The sequence below is a fragment of the Panthera onca genome, chromosome E2, assembly GCF_046562875.1.
Source record: "Panthera onca isolate mPanOnc1 chromosome E2, mPanOnc1 haplotype 2, whole genome shotgun sequence".
Taxonomy (NCBI): domain Eukaryota; kingdom Metazoa; phylum Chordata; class Mammalia; order Carnivora; family Felidae; genus Panthera; species Panthera onca.
The window spans coordinates 14,241,401-14,266,431 of NC_138353.1; the positions used below are offsets into that span (position 1 = coordinate 14,241,401).

Genomic DNA, 25,031 nt, shown 5'->3' on the forward strand with positions numbered 1-25,031 from the left:
TTGGCAGTTCTTCACGCTCTACAAGTACTTCCTGCCTCCGGGGCTTTGCACTTGCTCTTCCCCTGCCTGAAATTCTTTTCCCTTCGTGTCAGCATGGCTCACTCCCTCCTCATGAGGCCCCCACACCACACGGCTAACGGCTAACGTAGCACCCCGTATTCCCCGCCATCCTTTCCTCTGCTTTACTTTTCTCAGCGCCTCGCCACCGGCTGATAGTGTTCTGCATGTGCCTGTGTGTTACCTGTCTGCCCTACCACAACGTGAGCTCCGTGAAGTCAGGGGCTGTGTTTTACTGATGATTCATCTCTGGTACCCAGGGCAGTGTCTGGAGCTTAGGACATGCTCGGAGAAGATTGGTGGTGTGAATAGACTCTGGAGATGTTTCCGTGGCCAGGAAGCCTTTGGGGAGACTTTGGTTCATTTACTGTGTTCTCGGCAGATATCCACATGCTGTGCTGGTCCGCAGAATTAGCACTTTATAGGTGTTGGGAGAATTGGCCGAGGAGGTGCACAGAGAGCCCCAAGACAGCCTCTTGAGGTCAGGAAGGCTTCCTGGAGGAGGGAAAACCCACAGAAGGTGCAGGGGATGGAGGCCAGAGGGAAGGGTCTGAGGGACAGAAGGCTGGTAGAGGGAGGTGGGGAGGAGGGGCTGGAGAGGTGGGTAGCGCTGGCTGTAATAGTCATTGTTATGGTCATTAGGTGTTATTGAGAGCTTTCTAGGTGACATTAGACTCATGATGGAAAGGATTTTGTTCTCTGAGCACACTGGGGAACCCTGGAAGGGTTTTTAACCTGGAGGGCTGGGGCTGGATTTAGATGGAGTATACAGGTTGAGAGCAGAGGCTCAGGGCCCAGGGATAAGGCCAGGGCAGTTGGGAGGGGTGTCAGGAAGCGGGTGGATGGACAGTGGGGACGACTGGGCCGAGCGGGGGCGGGAGGCAGCTGGAGTGAAGGTCAGCAGAGGCCGGGTCCTGAAGGGCCTTGAATCCCAAGTGAGGGAGCTTGGCTCTTTCCCGAGGCCAGCGGAAAGCCACGGAGGGTTTTCGAGTGGGGGAAGGACAGGGTCAGGTTGGGGGGGTCTAGCTGCTGAATGGGGGGCAGATGAAAGGGAGCAGTAACAGAGCAGGGATCTGGGGTGGGGGGACTTGAGGGAGAGAGCAGCACTGGACGTGAACCAGTGAGCCAGGCCACCAGGAGGGCGGGAGGTGGGGCAGGGCAGATTCAGAGACCGGTCACCCTGGAGGTGGAAGCCCGGGCTGGTTGGATGTTCAGGGTGGAGGGTCTGCAATGCTGAGTGTTCTGTCCGTGGGGTGTGGGCCACTCGGTGCTGGTCATGCCTGCTGTGGGAGGGAGCCCCCGTTGCTTGCTCCTGGCCCTGCCTTTGCAGCTCGGAGTCCAGAACGTGATTTCTCACCCCGCTGTTTACTTCCCCGTCACTGTCCATCTTGTCTTTCCTTTCGCTTCCTCCCACTTACCTCCCTACCCGGCCCGGGCCCGGGCAGCCTGCCACCGTCACATGCCAGGCAGTAGTGTGTCCGGCCCACCAGCTCCCCTGGGGCATGAGAGAAAGCTGATGCCCATGGTGTCCCTAGAGCCAGCTGCCACTTCTCCGGGGGCCGCTGTGGCTCCTGACCTGCTGTCCGCAAATAACCCCAGGCCGGGAAAGGCGAAAGGCGCCTTGGGCTCCGTGGCCCCTGTCCAGGCCTGTGGCTCCAGGTAGGGGCCCAGTGGGCGGCTGCCTCCTGCCCTTCTCCCTTCCACCCTGGGAACCTGAGACGAAGCCGGAGGCCTCGGCGTCTGTCAGTCTGTCGGCTGCTGGTCCCTGAGGACGGAAGTGCAGGTCTTGGGGAAGGGCCCACGGCCTCGGTTGAGCCCCCAGACTGACTCCTAAGCCCCAGACAAGTGCGTATGCAGTAGGTTGTCGTCTCCTTCAAGATCCTGAACGTTAGAGACTTGTCTTCCCTCAGTCATCTGGTTGGGGGCAAAGAGGGGACCGAGGCTGAGAGAGTGACTTGGGGTGGCTTGGCGCAGGGGGTTTGGGGCACTCGGTTTGCCGAGGGTGGTAGGTTGGAAGGAGGGGAGGGGCGGAGGGAGAGAGAGGGTGCCTGTGTGCGTGCGTGTGTATTGGGTGGGGGTGGGGGGGCAGGCAGATGCTGGTGGCTTTGAGCAATCCCTCCGATGCCCAGGGCTGTCTGATTCATCCCAGGTTACCTCAGCGTGAGGGCCTGGGAGCGACATGGGGTGGAGCCGTGGTTCCCTTTCCTCCAGCCCAGTGTGGGGTGAAGGTGGCTGGAAGGGCTGCCTCTGCTCAGCAAGGCCTGCACGTGGGCCAAGGAGCCGCCCAGGAGCCTCCAGGCCCTCCAGAGTGAGGTCCCGAGGGCGGGGGCAGGCTCCCCCCAGTCCCCAGTTGGAATCCCTGAGGACAAGGCCACATCTTCCCGACTCACACTGGGCTGTCCTTGTGGCTCCACCCTGCAGAGCACCCCGAGCACAGAGCACAGCCAGCTGGTGGGGTGGGGGGTGGGGGGCAGAGCCTGGCCGCCCTGAGGGTAGGGGCTGCGGTCCTGCTCGGGCCGGCCGAATCCCTCTCGCACTCTGATGGGCTCTTCTCTTGTCTTGCAGACTGTGCTCTGTCCACCGCACCTCCTGCATGTCCTGCTGCCCTGAGCTGTCCCAAGCTAGGTGACAGCGTGTTACGCTGCCACCATGAATGAGGTGTCTGTCATCAAAGAAGGCTGGCTCCACAAGCGTGGTAAGGGGCTGCTTTCGTCCACCGGATTGCGTGTCTCCCCTTCTATCTTGGCTTTCCTTCTGGCGGCTGGTGCCCGGGGAGGCAGAGGTACAGGGTCTTTACAGCCCGAGGAGCCTGTGTGCCGAGCCCCACCTGCCTGCCCCAGGCCAGGAGCTCCTTACAAGCCTGTTTCGTGGAATCTCCTTCAGCAGCAGCCTGGGGAGCCACAGATCTGCCTGGGCCCCCCGCATGGGCCCCCAGGCCAGATCTCGAGTCTGCCTCTATATTAGTGGTCTCATTCATAGCCCCATTTTATAACTGAAGAAACTGAGGCTCAGAGAGGGGAAGTCACTTCACTGAAGTAATACAGTGGGGTGACATCCCCCGTTCATTCTTTTAAGCATATACTCACTGAGTGTGTGTGGTGCGCCAGGCCGTCCCAGGGTCCCAGGCTCCTGGGACATGTGGTGTCCTCACGGAGTTTATATTCCAGTGGGGGCTGGGGACAGTGAACAGAGAAGCAGATCTGTGATGCCAGGAGGTGATAAGTGCTGTAGTGAGAAGTAAGAACTCTGAGGTGAAGCCGCTCTGAGGAGGGGACAGTGAACAGAGCCCCAGAGGAGGGGAGCGAGTGAGCCACACACAGAGCTGGGCAAGGGGGTCCTAGGGAAAGGGGCAGCAGGGATGAAGGTGGGAATGTGCTTGGTTGAGTTGGCCTGGGTGGCTGGAGCAGGGGGAGCGAGGGGGAGCTGAATGTGGCATCCAACCATGCTGGGCCTTGGAGGCCACGGGAGGGACCTTGGCCTTAACCCTGCAGGAGATCTGAGCCCAACGTATCAGGATCCAGGGCATGGCCTCCTCTGCTTGTACTGGTGCGCAACTGAGGCCCAGGGAGATGAAGTCATTTACAGCGAGGAGACTAACATCCTACATTGTAAGACCCCCGGGCCTCCTGTCCCCAGGAGTGTGGTGCTTACCGGCTTAGGGGGACAGCTGTCCAGGCGCTGCGGAGTAAAGGAGGCCGACTGTCTTGGCTTCTGTGGACCTTCTTGGGAGGGAGAGGGCCAAGCTTGGTGGCAGCGGTTCTCTGTGCACATCCATTCAGTCAACAAACACTTACTGAGCAGAGCCACTGTGTTCCAGGTACTGGCAATTCAGCAACGAACCAGACAGGCACAGATCCCCCTCCTTGTGTTGGTGTCACATTTAGTGGGGAGAGGTGGGTGGCACCGATGGATGAGCGTGGACAGTGGTGGTAAGGGCCGTGGAGAAAAATGGAGCAATGTGAGAAGGGGGTGTGGGAGGCAGTGGGGGGAGCTGTCGTAAACAAGGTGGGCAGGGAGGGCTTCACCGAGAAGGGACGTTTGATAAAAATATGCAGGAGGCCAGAGAGCGAGCCCCACAGCTAACTGGGACAGGAGAGTGCAGGTGGAGGGGCCAACTGTGAGTCCAGAGAGGGAGTGGGCCGGGCGTGTTTGAAGAGGGCAAGGAGGCTGATGGGGCCAGCCCCGTGGGAACTGGGAGAAACACTCACCCGTCCTGCCTTGTCCCAGGCTGCAGACACAGCAGTGAGGAGGGATGGAGGTGGTCCCCAGAGCCAGGCCTCCACCATCAGACTGAGCAGGGGAGACCCGTTTCCCACTGCCGTTTCAAGGCAGGGGTGGTATTTGAGTCACCTTGGTCCACCTGCCCAGGGTGGGCCCTGAGTCTGGGGCTGTCATTGGAACTTTCTGAACCTTGGCAGATGTCAAAGTTCTAACCCTGGTTCTGCCACTTCCTCTTGGTGACTGCAAGCAAGCTATGTCACCTCTGAGTCTTGGTTTCACATCTGTAAAATGGGTTAACAACCCAGACCTCTGACATACTCGGTTCCATGAGGGCAGGGATTTTATCTGGCTTGTTCCCTGTGGTATCCCCAGTGCCTAGAAAAGTTCTTGGCATGCAGTGGGTGCTCAGTAACTGTTGAGTGAATGTGTTGAGATTGTGTGTAGGTGGTATATACGTTAGGGTGTGCCAGGGTCTCAGGCTCCTGAGTCTCTCCAGGCCAATGGCTCACGGGGCTGCTCTGTGAGGGGCTTTGGAGGTGGCCAGAGAACTGTTGCCAGGGCGGGGCTTTGTCTCTGGTCTAGGGCTGCCCATGGCATTAAATGGGCTTCAGCCCCTCTTAGGCCTTCAGGGTCTCCATTCATGCTGCAGGGGGCCAGATGAGCTGTTGGGATGGTCCAGCTGGGACACAGCCATCTTGGGTTTGCACCAGGCACACGTGGATGCATGTTGCTCCTGGGCCATTCTCCCCCCCCCCCCCACCCCCCCGCCCCTAACGTAAGCTCTAGGCCCAACATGGGACTTGAACTCACGACCTCGTGGTTAAGAGTTGCATGTTCTACCGACTGGGCAAGGAAGGTGCCCCCCATCGCCCACCATTCTGAGCAGAGGCAGGCAAGGAAAGGTGGGCACCTGTGCCATCGCACCCTGCCTCTGGTGGTTAAAATAATAGAGCCCTAGTTTATCATGTGCCCATTCTGTCTGTGCCAGGCATGGGCTCTGCTCTAGGCAAGCCCAATTTTGATGCATTTCCAAGCTGCCCTGTGAGGTGGGCACCATCTTACAGGCGAGGAAGCTGAGGCTCAGCAGGAAGACTGATTTGCCCCAGGTTTCGGCAGAGAGGTGGCTCTCTGATTGCAGAAACTGTGATCTCCAGGCCTGGCCCACAGGCTACCTCTTGCTGAGCAGGGTCTGTTCAAGGAACAGGCAAAGTGAGAGCACGACTCGTGGAGTCACTCATGCCATGTGTTGGTCCCCTTTCTGACACAGCCTCAGCACACCCTCTGCCAGTCCCCACCAGGCCAGCCCCTGTCTGCCAGTTTTGAGGCAGACAGTGTAGTGGTCAAGAGTGTAGACTCTGGATGGAGCAAACCTGGGTCCAACCCTAACTCTCCCAGTTGACAACTGCGAGCCTCAGGCAAGTAATAAAAACCTCTGGGCCTCAGTTTTCTCATCTGTAAAATGGGATTGTTGCGAGGATATTTTTCCTGTCCTTCTAGGTTTCTTTTCTTTTCCTCCCTCCTTGCCTCCCTTCCTCCCTTCCTCCCTTCCTCCCTTCCTCCCTTCCTCCTTTCCTCAGCTTATTATCAATATGTAAAACACCACAGGTAAGTACCTGGATCATAAACTCACTCCAAAACCAATGTGCAGAAGTCCTCTGTCCTTCCCAAGCAGTAACATTTTTTCCTAACTTCCAGTAGCCTTAGGTGAGTTTTTCTGGGTTTTTTGTTTTGCTCTTTAAAATAGAGGTGAGGGGGTGCCTGGGTGGCATAGTCAGTTAAGCATCCGACTTTGGCTCAGGTCATGATCTCACAGTTGGTGAGTTCAAGCCCCGCATTGGGCTCTGCACTGACAGTGTGGAGCCTGCTTGGGATTCTCCCTCTCCCCGCTCCCTCCCTCCCTTCCTCCCTCCCTCCGTCTCCCCCCCACTTGCATTCTCTCTCAAAATAAGTAAACTTAAAAAATAAAGTTGAGGTGAAATTTACATAACACAAAATTAACTCTTTTAAAGTGTACAATTCAGTAGCCTTTTAGTACATTCACAATGTTGTGTAACCACTACCTCTGTCTAGTTCCAAAACGTTTTCATCACCCTAAAAGAAAACCCTGTACTTACTAAGCAGTCACTCCCCATTCCCCCACCCCCACCCCCAGCCCCTGGCAGCCACCAATTTGTTTTCTGTCTTTAAGGATTTACTGATTATGGCCATTTCGTATAAGTGAATCATACGGTAGGTGGCCTTTTGTGCCCAGCTTCTTTCGCTTAACATTACACCTTTGAGGTTCATCCATGTTGTAGCGCAGATCAGTATTTCTTTGCCGCTTCTGGCCAAACAATATTCCGTTGTATGAAAATACCACATTTTGTTTATCCATACATCAGTTGATGAACATCTGGGTTATTTCTACCTTTTGGCTATTGTGAACAGTGCTGCTACGAACACTTGTTTGCAAGTATTTGGGTACTTGTTTTTAGTTCTTTTGGGTACAGACCTAGGAGCAGAATTGCTGGATCATATGTTCTCTGTAACCTGTATTTATACAGGTGGTATAAACTGGGTCATACGTTCTATAATCATAACTTAATGTATCCTGTGTGATTAGATCATATACATATTTGCGTTTGTGTATCAGGGTTGTGTATTCCATACTTATAACCTATAATATATTCTATTTTTTATTTTCTTTCTTTTTGAGAGGCAGAGAGAGACAGAGCGTGAGCGGGGGGAGGGGCAGAGAGGGAGACACAGAATCCGAAGCAGGCTCCGGGCTCCGAGCTGTCAGCACAGAGCCTGATGCGGGGCCCAAACTCACGAACCATGAGATCGTGACCCGAGCTGAAGTGGGACATTCAACCGACTGAGCCACCCAGGCGCCCCTCTATTTTTAAATTTTTGAGGAAAACACCAAACTTTCCCACAGGGCTACCTCATTTTACATTCCCACCAGCAGCGCACAAGGATTTCTTTTGTTCCACATCCTCACCAGCACTTGTTCTTGTTCTTTTCTTTTCTGTTTTAAATTACAGTTCTCCCTAGTAGGTGTGAAGTGGTACCTCATCATGGTTTTGATTTGCATTTTTCTAATGACTAATGATCTTAAGCATCTTTTCATGTGCTTGATGGCTGTTTTTATATCTTTAGAGAAACGGCTATTCAAGTCTTTTGCCCATTATTTAATTGCGCTAATTGTCTTTTTGTTGTTGAGTTGTAAGAACTCTTTATATATTCTGGATACTAGACCCTTAATCAGATCTATGAGTTGCAGATATTTTTGCCCAGTCTGTTGGTTGTCTTTTATTTTCTTGATAACATCTTTTGCACAGAAGTTTTATTTTATTAAAAAAAATTTTTTTTTGATGTTTATTTGTTTTTGAGAGAGAGAGAGAAACAGAGCATGAGTAGGGAGGGGCAGAGAGAGAGGGAGACACAGAACCTGAAACAGGCTCCAGGCTCCGAGCTATTGGTACAGAGCTGTTGGTACTGAGCTATTGGTACAGACGTGGGGCTCAAACTCAACGGACTTCAAGATCATGACCTGAGCCGAAGTCAGACATCCAACTGACTGAGCCACCCAGGCTCCCCAGAACTTTTATTTTTAATGATCCACTTAATTTTTTTTTTAAGTTTATTTCTTTGGAGAGAAAGAGAGAGAGAGCGTGCACGCACACACATGCACACACACACAAGCAGTTGAGGGGCAGAGAAAAGGAGAGACAGAATCCTAAGTAGGCTCCATGCCATCAATGCAGAGCCCGATGAGGGGCACACACTCACAAACTGTGAGATCATGATCTGAGTCGAGATCAAGAATCAGCTGCTTAACCGACTGTGCCACCCAGGTGCCCCTTAATTTTTTTCTTTTATTTCTAGTTCTTCTGGTGTCATATCTAAGAATTCATTGCCAAATCCAGGGTCATGAAGACTTGTTTCATGTATTCTTCTGAGAGTTACCATTTTAGCTCTTATCTTGAAGTAGATCCATGTTGAGTTAATTTTTGTATATAGTATAATGTGTGAGGCTGGGGTCCAGTTCTGTTCTTTTGCATGTGAGTCTCCAGTTGTCCCACACCATTTGTTGAAGAGACTGTTTTTTTCCCCATGGGCTAGTCTTAGCATTCTGGCTGAAAATCGATTGGCCATAGATATGTGGGTTTATTTTTTTATTTTCAGTTCTATTCCATTGGTCTATATGTTTATCCTTAGGCCATGCTGACTGGTGACTGTAGCTTTGTAGTAAGTTTTGAAATTGGGAAGCGTGAGTTCTTTTACTTTGTTCTTCCCCCCATCTCCCAATATTGTTTTTGGCTCTTTTAGACCCTTTGCCCTATGAATTTGAATTCTGTGTAAATGTAAAGATGGGCTTTTCTGTTTCTGCAGACTAGGTTGTTGGAATTTTGATAGGTGCCGTGTTGACTCTAGATTGCTTTGGGGAGCATTACCATCTCAACATAGGAAGCCTTCCAATCCATGAACACAGGATGTCTTTGTATTTGTTTAGGGCTTTAATTTCTTTCAGCAGTGTTTTGTGGGTTTTAGTATGTACATCTTTTGCCTCCTTGTGCTATTATAAATGGAATTTTTAAAAAATTTCCTCTTTGGATTGTTCATTGGTGATGTGTAGAAACAACAGCTGGTGTTTTTGTGTTGATCTTGCTGAGGTTATCAGCTCTAATCATTACTTTGTGGCTTCCTTGTGATTTCTTATACATAGAATCATGTTATGTGCACATAAAGATCGTTTCACTTATTCCTTTTCAAGTCTGATGCCTTTTATCTTCTTTTCTTCTTTTTCTCTGGCTAGAACTTCCAGTGCAGTGTTTAACAGCAGTGGTGGAAGCAGTAGACCGCTTCGTTTTTTCCTGATGTTTAAGGAGAAAGTTTTTGGTCTTTCATCATTGAATGGTGTTAGCTGTGAGTTTTTTATAGATGCCCTTTATCCTGTGGAGGAAATTCTCTTCTGTTCCTAGCTCGCTGAGTATTTTTATCATGAAAGGGTATTGGGTTTTGTCAAATACTTTTCTACAGCAGTCAAAATGGTCATGTGGTTCCCCCCCTCATTTGATTAATGTAGATTACATTGATTGATTTTCATATGTTGAACCACTTTTGCATTCCTGGGATAAAACCCACTTGGTCATCATCCTTCCTTTGTGCTGTTGAATTTGGGATTTTTGCTAGGTTTTTTTTTTTTTTTTTTAAACTTTATATAGATTGAGTCATTTAGTATCCACACTGGAAGGAATTTAATAAGTTAAAACCCATAATATACTTAGGACAGTGCCTGGCATAGAATGTTACCTTATCATTGTCACCAATTAACAAATATCCCCGTGAGAGGAGACAAAGACTCAGAGAAGTGAAGTGACTTATTGGAGGCCACACAGCACACATGGCTTGGAGCCCATCCTGTGATCACGTCGTGTGAGTTGAGGGCCTGGTGCAGTCTTTGCTTGCTTGCACAGTGGACTGATGGTAACAGAGCATCTGCTGAGTCCCTGTGGTGTGTTGGGCCCTAAGCTGGACGCTTTATGGTTGCCGTCTCTTTTAACAGCTTGGGCTGTAATTCGCATACCATACAATTCAGCCATTTATACGGTTCAGTGGCTTTTAGTGTATTCAGAGTCATGTATCCATCATTGCAATCCATTTTAGAGCATTTTCACTACCCTGAAAAGGAACCTGCCCTTCCCCTTGGCCATTCCCCTCCAGTCTCCCTCCAGACTACCTCCTCCCCTGCTCCCAAGTCCTAGGCAGCCACTAATTTGCTTTTCACCTATAGATTTGTCTACTCTGGACATTTTATATAAATGGAATCCTATAATTTGTGGTCCTTTGTGATAAGCCCTTTTCACTTAGCTTAAGTTACGGTTCATCCACGTATTAGTAATTTTTATGACTAATACCCTGTTGTATGTATATGCCACGTTTTGTCTATCTGTTAGTTGATGGACTTATGGGTTTCTACTTTTTTAAAAAATTTTTAAATATTTATTATTTTTGAGAGAGAGAGCGAGAGCAGGGGAGGGGCAGAGAGAGGGAGATACAGAATCCGAAGCAGGCTCCAGGCTCCGAACTGTCAGCACAAGGCCCGACCCAGGGCTTGAACTCATCAACCACGGGATCACGACCTGTGCTGAAGTTAGACACCCAGCCGACTGAGCCACCCAGGCGCCCCTCAGCATCTTACTTTAATCCTTAGCAGCCCTCTGAGGAGTGGGTCCTTGCAGTGTGGATGTGTGTACGCGGAGTGCTTGGATATTCGTGGTTAGAACAAATGGAGGCAATCAAGGGGCACTCAGAGGGCACAGCAACAGTTATACCCTGCCTGGCACAGTGTTTTGACATTTGATCCACCTGCACGGCTGTCCTGGTGAATACCAGCCCATGGGGTTTGGCCTTACAGGGCCACAGGGCATGTGTGTTTAGAAGCCTGGGCCTCCCCTGGGACTGTGCCACGCGCTGGCAAGGATGGCTGGGATGGCTTGCTGCTGGCCACACGCTGAGGCAGCTGGTGCCCTGGGGCACTGCAGCAGGCGCCTTCCTGCCAGGCATGACCTCTGGATCACTGGGGCCCAGCCCAGCGCCCAGTCTGCGTCAGCAGGGGCTGCCCGGAGGTTTTCTCCTCCCTGCCCTCTCATCAACCCTCCTCCCACCCAGGTGCCCTTTATGAGGTGCTGTCAGCCTGCCCTGACCTCTCTCCCTTCCCCCTGCCTCTGATCAGGTGAATACATCAAGACCTGGAGGCCCCGGTACTTCCTGCTGAAGAGTGACGGCTCCTTCATCGGATACAAGGAGCGGCCTGATGCCCCAGACCAGACCCTGCCCCCCCTAAACAACTTCTCTGTTGCAGGTGCGTCTCAGGGCACGCCATGCCAGAGTTCAGGTGCTCAGAGAACCGCTGGCAGGTCCTGGGGGCACATGGAGGTTGGCCTTTCTTGGGTGCGGGCCTGTGCAGGGCCTGCGTGCCCTCGGGTCCCTTCCCCACCCTTCCCCTCTGCCTCACCTTTGTGTCAGCTGGGCCTCAGGAGGGAGGGCTGAACAGGTAGCCAGTGGGGAGGAGGAAGAAGGGAGAAGCCAGGCATTTCCCCAGCCCCTCGCCCCAGGCAGCACGCCTCTGCGCTTCTGAGTCTGCTGGCCAGGCCCCATGGTTCTGGCCGGTGTCAGGTGCCTGCGTCCTGCGCTCTGGTAACAGCACACTTCTCTGTCCCTCTAACCTACGACAGCGTGGCTTCCCACTCAGCTGATCACAGGGCCGACTTGACGTCCTCCGTCCCCCCTGTGGTACCCCAAGTGGTGCCTTTCAGTGGACCGTGGCCGGGGAAAGCTTGACCGGCCCAAATCCCTTGCCTGGCCTTGCAGAACCACAGTCTTGCCCCTGACCCTCTGCTTCCTTCCTTCCCTGGTGACCTAATTGGTCACCGTGTCCTCATCGTCCCGCCTCCTAAGAACATTTCAAAGAAACCCCCATCTCTTCTGCAGCTCCTCAGCCCCAACCACTGTCCTCTCCCACCGGCTCCCTGCGCCAGCTTCTTGCCCGGCGTCACCCCTCGAGGCTGCTCCTACCTATGCTCTCTGAAGCCAATTCTAGTTCCCTCTCTGTCCTGCTAAGAGCCTGTCTTGGTCACTTTCCCTGCGGTTTGGTGACTCTGATGTGGCTATGCCCTGCACCAGTTTTTCACCTGAACTGCCAGCCTATCCTGAGAAGCTTCCTGTGCGTTTCTCCCTGGATGTTCTCTAGGTCCGTCTCACCCACCGTGTCCCAAACTGGCCTTCGAGTCTCCCCTTCCCCAACTCCATCTACCCTGTCTCCATCTCAGGGAGGGCCCTATTAGCTCCTAGTGTGCAGGCCAGAGATCTGGGCCTCATCCTAGTGGCCCCACTCTGCCATAGTCCCGACCTCTTCCCCAGGCTCCCAGTCTCCCTTCTGTCACTGTCTGCAAGGCAGCTAGCGGGATCTGTCTAAATCTCTTCATGTCCCTTCCCTATTGAAAGCCTTTCATGGCTCCCTTTTGCCCTCAAGCCACAGTCGAGGTTCGTCACCACACCCCCCAAGCTCTGCAGTCTGGCCCTCTCTTCTCCCCTCCTCACATCTAGAGCAGAATTTACCATTCCCTCACTGTGCTGGACTCTTTACCTCTGGGCTTCTGTATACGACGCGCCCTTCTGCACAACTGACTACATTGCTTTCTCCTTGAGGGCTCGGTGCAGAGATGCCCCTTCCTCTGGGATATGCCTGAGTTCTCTGCTAGGTCGGCTGCCTCCTTGGCTTCCCCCATGACCACTGAGCTGTCTTCCCTGACACACACTGGACCTGGAGCCCCGTAGGGACAAGGCCAGGGCTGACTCAGTCACTAACGTATCTCCACACCATCTGGCATCCAGGAAGGTGGCTCGGGGATTGTAGGCTGCAGGCCGGCGGGGCTGTTCCCTCACCCTCCTGCCTCTGTCCTCTCTCTTCTTGCAGAGTGCCAGCTGATGAAGACTGAGAGACCACGGCCCAACACCTTTGTCATACGCTGCCTACAGTGGACCACTGTCATCGAGAGGACCTTCCACGTAGACTCTCCAGACGAGAGGCGAGTGCGGGCCTTCGTGTAGCCGCCCTTCGAGAGTGGCCAGGCCTAGTGTGAGGAGGAGGGCCCCTGGGCCCCCTGCCCAGGAGTTTCCGGTCTCAGCCCTTCTGAGAGCTAGAAAGAGCAGGGGTTCTTAGTCTGCAGACCTCATTCTCTGTTCTTATACTGGAGCGTGCATTGGGATCATGGGCAGAGCTTAACAGTACGGAGCTTTGGGCCTACTTCAGGGTCTCTTGTTGGCTGCAGATCCCTGGAGGGTTGGGGAGCTGCATTTTTAATTTTTTTTTTTTTAATGTTTTATTTATTTTTAAGAGAGAGAGAAGACTGAGCATGAGCGGGGGAGGGTCAGAGAGAGAGGGAGACACAGAATCCGAAGCAGGCTCCAGGCTCTGAGCCGTCAGCATAGAGCTCGACGCGGGGCTTGAACCCATAAACTGCGAGATCATGACCTGAGCCGAAGTCGGACGCTCAACCGACTGAGCCACCCAGGCGCCCCCAAGGGAGCTGCATTTTTAATGAGCATGCCATTGATTTTGAAGCAGCTGGTCCAGAGAGCCAGTGTTAAAAAGATCAATTTAATCATCAGAAGAGATGATACAGACTTACCTAGTTCCACAATCAAACAGTGTAAGGAGGTTTCTCTCACTTCTGCCCTGTCCGCCCCCACCCCTGCCCTCGGGTTAACTGCTCTTGTCCTGTGTCCTCGGAGAGCTTCACGGGTGGACGAGCTCATTCAGGGAGACTTTTGCACCCTGCTCTGGTCTGGCTCCCCTGCTTGGTTCTTTTTACACAAAAGGTAGCATTGTACTCAGAACTTGCTTTTTTACTCAACATATATTAGGGAATCTTTCTGGTCCGAGATATAGAGAGCCACCGCAGCAGCTGCTGTATTGGGTTTGGTTTTTGTTTGGGAGAGAGAGAGCACGCAGGGTCGGGGAGAGGGGCAGAGAGAGAGAATCTTAAGCAGTCTCCACGCTCAGTGCAAGCCCATTGTGGGGCTCCATCCCATGACCCAGGGATCACGACCTGAGCTGAAATCAAGAGTCGGACGCTTGACAACTGAGCCACCCAGGCTCCCCATTTAGTTTCTCTTTTAAACAGCTGCACACGTATGTCCCCAAGGTCACCTAGCAGTTTTTTATGAGTGGAGATTGGTGAATATTTCCGGGCTTCGGCTCATTACAGGCGGTGCCGCAGCGAAGTACGTTGTGCTTATCTCGCATGATACGTGTGCGGGTGAATCCGTAAAAGGAATTCTTAGATTTGGGATTCCTGGGTCACCGGGAATATGCACTTGTGATTTTGAGAAGTGCTTCTCTTACGTGATATCTCAGAGTGTCCCCACGGCCTTTTGTTTTCAAACGTTTAGATTTTTACCAGTCCGATCAGTGGGAAATGGCACCATAAGGTGGTTTTCACTGGCCTTTTTCTCTTTGTGGGTGAGCTTGAGCATTCTCTTCCCGTGTTCAGGAGCCACGTGAGTTTCCCTTTCTGAACTGTCTGTTCATATCCTTTGCTTATGTTTCGGTTGCATAGTTGGTCTTTTTCTTGTTTCTGAAAGCTCTTCACGTATGAGGGAGCTTGGGCCTTTGTAATGCATCGCAAATCTCTTTCTCCCCACTTTGTCCCTTTGGGACTCACTTTGAGAAACACTCCTTTGGCTTGTCTGGCGGGTGTGGCTTCAGCTAACCCTCCAGTGAACTCATTAAAACAGTGCCGTCCACGAGAAGTTTCTGCCATGATAGAAGATTTCAGTACCTGTGGCGTCTAAGAGGGTGGCCAGTAGTCACAGGTCCTGTTGAGGTTTTAAAACATGGAATGTGTCTAGTGCAGCCGAGAAATGGAACATTTATTTAAATATTTAAGTATTTATTTATTTATTTCCTGAGAGTGTGCACAAGTGGGGGAGGGGGAGAGAGAAAATCCCAAGCAGTCTCCACACTCAGCGCAGAGCCCGACGCAGGGCTCGAACCCACAAACCGTGAGATCATGACCTGAGCTGAAGTCGGACGCTTAACCGACTGAGCCACCCAGGCGCCCTGGTCCCCCTCCTCTTGGACAGTGCACATCTAGAGCACACACAAAACAATATCATAAGACGTGTTTCCACAATATGTATTATAACTGTCAGTGCGTAGCTTCCCAAAGTTAAAAATACACCTGCTCTGCTGAAGGCAACAGAACTACCTCCCATCTTGGGCCGTGAGGTGTTACTCCCTTGAAAGCTGGGGACAAAAACTGGACTGCCACTAAAAGCAGACAGAGACCATTAGGTATATAGGGCCTGGGTGTCAGAAGGTGTCGGGTAAGAAGGGGAAGGTGACTCAAGGAAAGGGGACCAGTATATGCAAAGGCCGGGAGGTGAGACAGCTTGTCATCACAGGGACCACAGTGGGTTCTGTGTCACTAAAGAATCCAGGGTCAGGGGTCTTGGAAGAGGGGAAGTGGAGCTCAGCCAGGTCCTGGACTCCAGTTGGAGATCCTCCCCAGGGCTTGGCAGCCCGTGAATTAATTGGGGTTTGTCACAAGGTTGCTAAAAGATTCAGGGGGATGATAAACAGGAAACCCTTGATTCAGCAGTACCTGGCACACAGTTTGCAAGCCTGGAGAAGGAGCAGTGGGGAGCCGGCAAAGCATTTTGGTGGTCCACTCTCCGTTTCAGCGGGATTCTGTGCCGTTTAGCGTCGGGAAGAATCCCTTTACCAGGACTGGGAGGGGGTGGGTGGACAGCCCTCACCTTGCTCCTTTTCTTAGCACCTGCCACTGTTGCTGCTGGAGAGAAATCTGCTGGGGCTGCTCTGAGACCAGACTCCAGGGGCCTGACCTTAACCCTGGGGGACGTGTGAGCTAGCGAGAGGAGGACGCTCATTTGTGGCTGTCCGCACTGGCCAGCCCCGCGTAGGCCTGAGCCTGGGGAGAGGTGGCAGGGGAGGGCCAGCGACGGCCATACTGGCCACTGATGTTGTCTAGATGCTGAAGCAGCCTGCTCTCTGGGCTCCTGGTAGCCTCCCCTGCCTTCCCCAAGATTCCCCTGCATCGCCGCCATCTTGTATCAGATGTACAGGAAAGTGGAAAGACTAGTGCAAGAAATGGACGTCCAGAGACCCTACAATTCCTAGACTCAGCAGTCCGGCCATTTGCCAGGTTTGCCTCCTGTGGCTTTGTTTTATGCTAAACTGTGAACTTCCATGCATATCTCATGACGCTTTGCTCCTTAATACGTCGGCAGACATCTGACTTTCTCCTACAGAATCATGATGCCATTACCACACCCGAGGTGACTGTTCATAGTATAGTATTTACCAGTCTGTCCGTATCCATGTCTGCTGGAATTTCCCCAGTTGTCCGCAAAATGATTTTCAAACCAGGATTCGCTCAAGGTACCTGTTGTCTCTTTGGCCTGTTTTAACCTCGTTCAGCCTTGTCTTCCGTCTTTGCTCTCCCCCACTCCCTTGTTTTTTGTTTTTTGTTTTTTGTTTTTTGTTTTTTTTAAACAAGCTGGGGAAACTGTCTTGTAGGATGTCTCCACTCTGGATGTGTTATCTTACTGCTTTTTGGCATTGTTTACTTTGTTCCTCTCTGCTTATATTTTCTGTATGCTGGAAATCGGGGTTGGCAAACCACGGCCCGGCCTCCTGTTTTTACAAAGAAAGTTTTATCGGAACATGCCACATCCATTCATTTACAAACTGTCTATGGCTGCTTTTGCCCTACTCTGGCAGAATTGAGTAGTTGTACCGGAGACCAGGTGGCCTATGAAGCCTAAAACATTTACTATTTGGCCCTTTATAGGAGAAGTTGGCAGATCTTTGGTCTTAGCAGGTATACATAATAATGCGTCATGTTATTAGGATCTTCTTAATGTAAATCACTAAGATAAATGTAGTTTCTCTGCTTAGAACTCTGAGTGGCTTTTAGTCTCACTGGGAGTGAACTCCAGAGTCTATGCCATATTCTGCAAAGTGCTACATGATCTGGTCTCCTCTCCAGAATCATTTCCTACTGCTAGTTCCCTCACTTCAGCCACAGCAGTCTCTTTGCTATTCCTTAAACATGCCATACACACTTCTGCCTCAGGTCCTTTGCACTTACTATTCCCTCTGCTTAGAAACCTCTTCTCCCAGGTATCATTACGGTTCTCTCCTTAGCTTCGTGAGGTCTCTGCTCAAATGCCACCTTCTCAGAGTGTCCTGCCTTGCCCGCCATGACTCTGCTGTTCTTCTCCTGCTTTATTTTTCTTCGTAGCACCTGTCTACCAGCTGTGACACTTTCTATTTATGTATTTCTGTCAGGAACACAAGTAGGTGTTCAGTAAGTGTTTGTTGAATGAGTTAAAAGAATAATTAAAACTAATTCTCTCTTGAGCCAGACTCGGTTTTAAAGTATTATTTTTAAGGGAGTGAGTTGCTTCATTCACTCATTCATTCATTCATTCATTCATTCATTCATTCAGAGAGCACGTGTGCAGGAGGAGCAGAGAAAGAGGGAGAGAGAGAATCCCAAGCAGGGTCCATGGTATCAGCGTGGAGCCTAACATGGGGCTCGATCCCACAAATCGTGAGATCATGACCTGAGGTGAAATCAGGAGGCAGACACTTAACTGACTGAGCCAGCCAGGCACCCGTGTTCTAAGGTCTTTACGTATATTAACTCAGTTTATCCTTATAGCATTTCCAGGGATATTGGTAGTGAAACTGAGACACACAGAGGTGGAGGACAAAGGAGAGGAGAGCTGAAGGGCGTGGATTTTCCCCGCCAGGCAGCCCATCTGAGGGTGTCTAAACAGAAGGGGACCCCAGAGGCCCTCCAGCTGTCAGTGTCTCTCTGGATCAGAGGGGGTCCCTGGTGAGGGAGAGAGGCCCCCCGTCTGCCGTGGGCCAGGCTGTCGGCTCTTCTGAAGCTGTGCTGAGGACAGGCCTGCCACCTGCGGTTCAGTGGGCTTCCCTCTGGGGTGTCTCTGGTGCCGCTCAGCAGAGTAGCAGGGCTGGGCCCGGGCCCGGGTTGCAGAGTCTGACCAGCGCTGTGCCCCGTCTTGCAGCGGAGCTCAGGTCCTTGGCTGTGGTGAGGAACAAAGGAGGACGCGTCTGGGCCGGGCTGCTCCCGTGGAATTGCGGTTGCTGGTGCCTTTTCTCTCTTCTGTCCCCTCTGCCACCACCGGGCACTTTGTCCTGAGGACAGCCCAAGCCCCCTGATGCTGCTTCTCCCTGCCCCCAATCCGCAGCCCACGGCAGCTGCAGACTTAAAACAGAAATCTGATCCCGTCAGAACTCCCAAGGGGAGGCTTGCCTTCACTCCACTCCTGGGCTCCCGGCTTTGTGTCCCTCGTCCCCTGAGTCTTCCGGCCAGCGCCCGTGTGACCCCCTGGGTCTCCTCTGGGAAGGAAGCTGTAACTCTCAGCAGGGAGTGGTAGCGTGGCGCCAGGTGTAGGGGCCTGGCTGCGAGTCTCTGCTTGGCCCCCTCCTGGCTGTGTGACCCCCACAAGTGACTCCACCGCTCTGTGCCTCGGTCTCCGCATCAGAAATGCCCGCCCCCCTCCGGTGTTCTTGATGAGTATGGAATGAGCTGGTGTCTGTGGAGCTTTTATTTTTTCCATCGTGTCTCTGGGGAAAGGGGGTCGGTTCCCCTGGGGGCTCTCCTTTGAGGAGTGGAAGCACGGCGGCCCCAGCTGTGGGTGGCAGCTCCCCTCTGCCCCAGACACCATGTTGCAAACCCTTAAGGAGTATCCTGGACGGAGGCCCTTGCTTTTTCTCTGGAATTCTGTGCCGCAACCTTGCAGTCTTGGCCCAGTTGGAACAGGATCGGGGGCTTGTCCGGTAGTGGGAGAGCCCCAGTTACCCCTGAACAACCTCCTACATCTCTGGGGGTTCCTTGGCTCCCTGTGGGGCTGGGCCGTGTGAGCCAGGGTGGATGGGACAGGCCTCCCCCGGCGTCCTTGACACCTTCCTTGGGGCCGGCACTTCCTGTGTGCTGTGCCCTGTGCGCAGCAGCTCACCCGCGCCTCAGCGTGCCTGGTCTCCCGAGGAGGGAGAGGTGAGCTCGCCCTGGTGGCGGAGCGGCTGTTCGAGCCCCGGCTTGTGCTGCTCTGAGGCCCGTGCTCCTCGCCACCAGCTGTGCGGCCCAGAGAGACTCCTTCCAGCTGCCTCTGGTGCTCCCTGCCGGGGATGTGTCATTTCTTTGCCCGGCTTCTGTCGATGGACTGTGTTCTCCCCGCTTACGAACAGAGATGATGGCACACTCTGCATCTTTGTCTTTACCTTGCCTTTTGGTTTTGTTTTTTTCAAGAGAGATAGCGAGTGGGGGAGGGACAGGGGAACAGAGAGAGAGAGAAGGGAGAATATGAATCTTAAGTAGGCTCCACGCTCAGCGAGCAGCCCAACTTGGGGCTTGACCCCACGACCCTGGGATCATGACCTGAGCCGAAATCCAGAGTCGGTGGTTCAATCAACTGAGCCACCCAGGTGCCCCTTTAACTTGCTTTACTCATGTGACAATCCCTCAAGATCTCTGTACGTGAGCTATATATGTATTTTTTTCTTTTTAATATATTTAGTGTGTCTCTTAGGAGATTGGTGATTTGTTTTTTTCAATCCATGGTCTTACACCAGAAGTCAACATTTAAAAACTTCTAAGAGGACAGTCATGATCTGATAAAGCAGATCGTGGGATGTGCCCCCCACCCACTGCCCCATTTCTTTGGAAAAGAGAAATATTAACGTGGGGATAGGGATTTACACTGTAATTTGTTCCAGAGAGGTCATGGGTTAAAACAAGTTGAGAAATGGCAGCCTGAGACATTGGCTCAGAGAGGGAAGAAGCCAGTGTTGCTCTGCGTGTGTGTGCATCGGGGCTCCGTGTGCCCCAGGTCTGGGGTCACTTGAGCTTCGGCCGCCTTGCTCACTCATTCCCCAGATACCACCTGAGCACCCACCCACGTCCAAACAGACAAGATCCCTGCCTTCATGGGACTGACGAACATGGGCTATGGGGCCCCCGGGCTCGGCCTCGGGAGGGCCAGTGTGCCAGCCCTTAATGTTTGCGCTGGCAACATTCACACCTCTGTCTTCTGAAGCATAATCTCCTGTGAGCAAGGCCATGTTGAGACTCCGAGCTTCCAGGTGTGAACTGGTGCCTCTGGGCTTGGTGACGACTCGGTTCAGACCAGGTCGTGGATCTAAGCGAGAACAGCCCTGCCCTTCGGCTCTCGAAGGTCACGGGCCCTCTGTGATTCCAGCTACCAGGCTCAGAGCACCGACTTGTGTTTTTCCTGAATTTTGTTTTTTAAATCTGCGCCTCCGTTTCCCTATCTGAAATGCACAAGGAAGGGTGAGTGGCCTGGGAGTGTTCGTAATCGGGGGACAGTGGAATCAGACTCTTCCTTGCCCCTGACTCCCAGCTCCCCTCCCTGGAGGCAGCCAGGGCCCTGCGTCGGCGCCCTTCCAGAGGTGTTCGTGCCGGTGTGCATACACGTGTCTGTGCGTAAATCCCTCTTTTCTACCTCCAGTAGTGTCACATTCCACACTGTTCTTTTTTTTTTTTAAGTTTATTTTTATTTTGAGAGAGAGAGAGGGGGAGAGAGAGAGAGAGAGATATCAAGCGGGGAAGGGGCAGAGAGAGGGAGACAGAATCCCAAGCAGGCTCTGCACTGTCAGCACAGCCCAGCAAAGAGCTCGAACTCATGAACCGTGAGATCATGACCTGAGCCGAAGTCAAGAGTCAGACACCCAACGGACTGAGCCACCCAGGCGCCCCTCCGCACTGTTCTGCACCTTCTTTTTTCCGTTAAGGTATCTCCGGTCACCCCAAGCCCACACATGGATCTGCCTCCTCCTTCCTGGGAGCTGCAGGGGGTCTCCTTGCATAGATGTTTCATGTGCGTTCTCTGCAGCTGCCAACGGCTGGCCGGCTGGCGAGCACAGTACTGCTGCCACCCTCCATTCAGTCCCAGGTGCCGTCACCCAGAGACACACTGGGTCTTTATAGAATACCAAGCAAAAGCAATGCCCACCTAAATTGAGATAGGCCACCGACTAAGATGCACCCGGATTCCAGCAGCGTCAGAACCTGGGGACATTGGTGCCACAGGACTGGTGGACTGTAGTCGCTGGGGGCTGTCAGTATGTGAGGAAGCAGAGACTGAGTGCAGCCCAGCAAGGTGGTTCCAACTTCTCAGGCCACTTGCACTCTGCGTGACACTGGCCAGGGGCCTCGGTGCCTCGGGTGTGCAGGAACAGTTTCACCTGCTGCCTGGGGCTGGGGGTGATTCTGGAAGATGTGTGGCTGACTGGCTGATCTCACTGAGGCTTATCTAAAATTTTTTTTTCTTTTTTTAAAAAAAATGTTTTTTTAATGTTTTATTTATTTTGGGGACAGAGACAGAGCGTGAGCAGGGGAGGGGCAGAGAGAGAGCGAGACACAGAATCCGAAGAAGGCTCCAGGCTCTGAGCTGTCAGCATAGAGCCCGACGCGGGCCTCGAACTCAAAAACTGTGAGATCATGACCTGAGCCAAAGTCAGACGCTTAACCGACTGAGCCACCCAGGAGCCCCTAAAATTTTTTTTTTCAGTTTATTGATTTATCTTGAGAGAGAGCAAGAGGGGCAGAGAGAAGGAGAGACAGAACCCTGAACAGGCTCCGCGCCATCAGCTCAGACAGAGCCCAACGCGGGGCTCAAACTCACGAACTGTGAGATCATGACCCAAGCCCAGATCAAGAGTTGGACACTTAAACGACTGCGCCACCCAGGCGTCCTGCATTGAGGCTTATTAAATTGCTGTAATTTGGGAGGTTGCCTCTTTGTGCTTTTTGAGTTTTCTCATTCTTTGTGAACATTATGTTTTTCTCCCTGTTCATGTGGCTGTTTTGTAGACATAAGCAAAATCCATAGGGGGTTCAACTTATATTGGGTCGAACTGCCTGAAATTGTGTGGTGGGTTCAGAAATGGGAGGGGTACGGAAATGTATCTTTCAGCCTCCTGGTTTCTTTTTTGTGGTCTCTGGTCATTTTTACTTTTTTTCCCTAGATATATTTTCCCTTTCTAGAGACAGAAAGTGGGTATCAAAAGAAAGTTATTTCCGAACAAATTCTAAATCATGAGTGACAGAAATAGTTACTTTCAAACCAAGCTCCCTTTTGCTGGGACCTGCTTCCAGGTCCGCAACCTTCTGTTCTGCGTCCCTGCCCCACCAGGAACCTCTGTCCCTGCGCCCTCCTGGCAGACAACCCCCTCCAGGGATCTTGCCTTATGAGATCTTCAGCTTTCTTTGGCCGATGAATTCTTCCTCTTAACTCCTGGTTTGCTTTTACAAAACATTGTGCTTGAGGTTGTTCTGGAGGAATCCCTAGGAGCACTGTCTCTCTCTTATCCCAGGCTCAGGGTGGTGGTTCATTTTCAAGGCAGCTGTGAAGAAAGGTGGTCTCCTTCTTTGGTCATTTAATTGCTGCCTGACTTCAAGTGGTGCTCAGGCCAGGCCACTCCTGGGACATAGATGGTCTCTGTCCTTATTCCATTCTTGCCCTCTCTTACCCTCTGCAGCCAGAAAATTTGTAAAATTGCAGTCCTGTTCCATCGGCTTCCCTTGGCTCAGATCTCGTCAGAAATTTCCAGGGCTTTTGGCGCGCCTGGGTGGCTCAGTTGATTGAGCATCGACTTCAGTTCAGGTCATGATCTCGCAGTTTGTGATTTCGAGCCCCGTGTCAGGCTCTGTGCTGACAGTTCGGAGCCTGGAGCCTGCTTCGGATTCTGTGTCTCCCTCTCTCTGCCCCTTCCCTGCTCGTGTTCTCTCTCTTGTTTCTTAGAAATGAATAAACGTTAAAAATTAAAAAAAAAAAAAAAAAAAAGAAAGAAAGACATTTCCAGGACGTTTGATTATTTGCTCCCACTGGAGAGGTAGGGGCTCAGTCCTTCCTGCCCGGGCTCCCAGGACTCACAGCTCTTTGGATGTGTCCCCACACAGGGAGGAGTGGATGCGGGCCATTCAGATGGTCGCCAACAGCCTTAAGCAGCGGGGCCCAGGTGAGGACCCCATGGACTATAAGTGTGGCTCCCCCAGTGACCCTTCTGCGGCCGAGGAGATGGAAGTGGCAGTTAGCAAGGCTCGGGCCAAGGTGGTAAGTGCTGGGGGGGCCGGTGGCCAGGCTGTGAGTACCCCTCCCCGCACAACACTGGCCCTGCCTCCCCTGGTTTCCACACGGTGTGTGCAAAAGCGTAGCCGGGGATGTGTCCTGACTGCCCTGTGGGATGGGCCTACATGGGTGCACTTGGGGTGAGGGGCAGCCGCATCATGGGAGGTTGTCAAGACCTGTCTGCCCCCACATCCGAGCCTCCCGGGGCCCCCTGCCTGGGAGAGCCAGGCCGAAGGCCACTTCAGAGCAAACAGTCACTGCCCAGAGCCTCCCTTCCTGCTCCCGCCAGAGCGTTTTGGCAACAGCGTCCTTCGATGTTTCCTTTCTCTTTGTTAAAATGTCTTCCCGTGGGCCACGTGCCAAGCACCGACTGCCCCACTCTCTCCCCCTCCTGGGCAGACCATGAATGACTTCGACTATCTCAAACTTCTGGGCAAGGGCACCTTTGGCAAAGTGATTCTGGTGCGGGAGAAAGCCAGCGGCCGCTACTACGCCATGAAGATCCTGCGGAAGGAAGTTATCATTGCCAAGGTGGGCGCTCCCAGGGCTACTTCTGGCTGGCCTCTGCGGTGGGGAGTGCGCACTGGGCAGCACGCTCGCCTGTGCCTTCGGGGAGCCTGAGGCCCACCCCACCCCACCTTCTGGGCACCTGGAGGACTACGGTGGGGAGTGTGACAGGGCTTCACCCCGCAGGCGTCATCAGGGCCTGCAGGCAGGTCTCTTGGGGCATGAAGGGCTTGTGGGGAGGCCCTGAGGGTCGGGGCTTGGCTCAGGGCCTCTCACTAGGAGTCTAGGCCAGAATGGAATTCTCTTCTTTTTTTTTTCCTTCTTTAAATAAGTTTTTAAAATGGAAAATTCCTGACATGCACAAAATTTTTAAAAGAAAAATAAATACTGTGGACTCCCATGTAGCCAGCATCCAGCTTCCCCAATTGTCAACATTTGGCCCGTCTTGTTTTATTAGCTCTGCCCTCCTTTTTGTCCTGGAGCATCTTAAAGGCATGTTCTAGATGTCATATGGTTTCACCCAGAGGTACTTAGGTATGTGTCTTTAACAGATGAAGATCATAAAGACTGTAATGGAACAACGATCTCACCCCAGCAAAACGAACAGCCCCCTATGTGCCTGGTCCAAGGCAGGCTTCCACAGCCTCAGCACTGTTGGCATTTGGGGCCAGATCATTCTCTGCTGTGGGGCTGTCCTGTGTACTGTAGGATGAGTCGCCACACCCTGGCCTTCACCCCTAAAGCCAGTAGCACCCCCCCCCCCAGTTGTGACAATCAAAAATGTCTTTAGACATTATTATCAAGTGTCCCCTAGGGACAGACTCACCAACCCCTGCCCCGGGAAGAGCCAGTGTCTGGGAACCGCAGGCAGGTCAGGATTTTTAGCAGCTCGGGTGACTGCTGTGTGTTTAGAAACCAAACTTGAGCCCATGTTAGAGTGGCCCCAGGGGGCCTGTAAAGCTGGTGCTGGGCCCCACCCCCAAGTGTCTGGGAGGGGCCTGAGAATCTGCATTTCCCCAAGTTCCTAGGCGACAGGCTGCCAGTCGCTATGGGGACCACACATTGCCGCGGGTGGAATCCTGATTAGATCCACTTCCCTTTTTCAGCAAGAATGTTTATACGTGGGGATTCCCACTGCCTGTGGCATCACCTCAGGAGTCTTACAATGCCTGCTTGTCCCTCCTTAGGGGTGTTAATTTTAACATTGGCAGTCTGTCACCTCCTTCATAAAGTCCCCAGCGACTTCTCACCTCATAGCTTTGAGATTGAGCCACTGATTGATTGGCCTTGTCTGGGGCCATCGTTTCCTTGTGGCCGGAGGATGGTAACATTCCACTCCCGCCATGCCATTCGGTGTGTGTTTAGGACTAGAACTGCATTTCACCAAAGCATTGCTCCCCCCTCCCTTAGGTTGGGCCGGGGGTCGGGGGGGCAGGTGTGGTGTTGCCCCCCAGCCCCTCACGCAGCCTCTGTCTGCAGGATGAAGTTGCCCACACGGTCACCGAGAGCCGGGTCCTCCAGAACACCAGGCACCCATTCCTCACTGTGAG

General features: G+C 52.6%; 1 protein-coding gene across 4 annotated transcripts in view; it reads left to right on the forward strand.

Moving 5' to 3' along the window:
• The window catches only part of AKT2 (AKT serine/threonine kinase 2), a 48,450-nt gene that overhangs the window by 17,419 nt on the left and 6,000 nt on the right, over positions 1-25,031 (forward strand). For 2 of the 4 annotated variants that reach the window (XM_078438437.2, XM_078438438.2), the window contains exons 2-7: positions 2,623-2,752; positions 11,000-11,128; positions 12,743-12,858; positions 22,810-22,959; positions 23,374-23,505; positions 24,961-25,026. In XM_078438437.2, the coding sequence (XP_078294563.1) occupies positions 2,707-2,752; positions 11,000-11,128; positions 12,743-12,858; positions 22,810-22,959; positions 23,374-23,505; positions 24,961-25,026 (639 nt within the window). In that variant the 5' untranslated portion in view covers positions 2,623-2,706. Of the gene's footprint in view, positions 1-1,760; positions 1,903-2,622; positions 2,753-10,999; positions 11,129-12,742; positions 12,859-22,809; positions 22,960-23,373; positions 23,506-24,960; positions 25,027-25,031 lie in introns of those variants that run through there. The other 2 variants (XM_078438439.2, XM_060651134.3) reach the window with 2 other exon arrangements.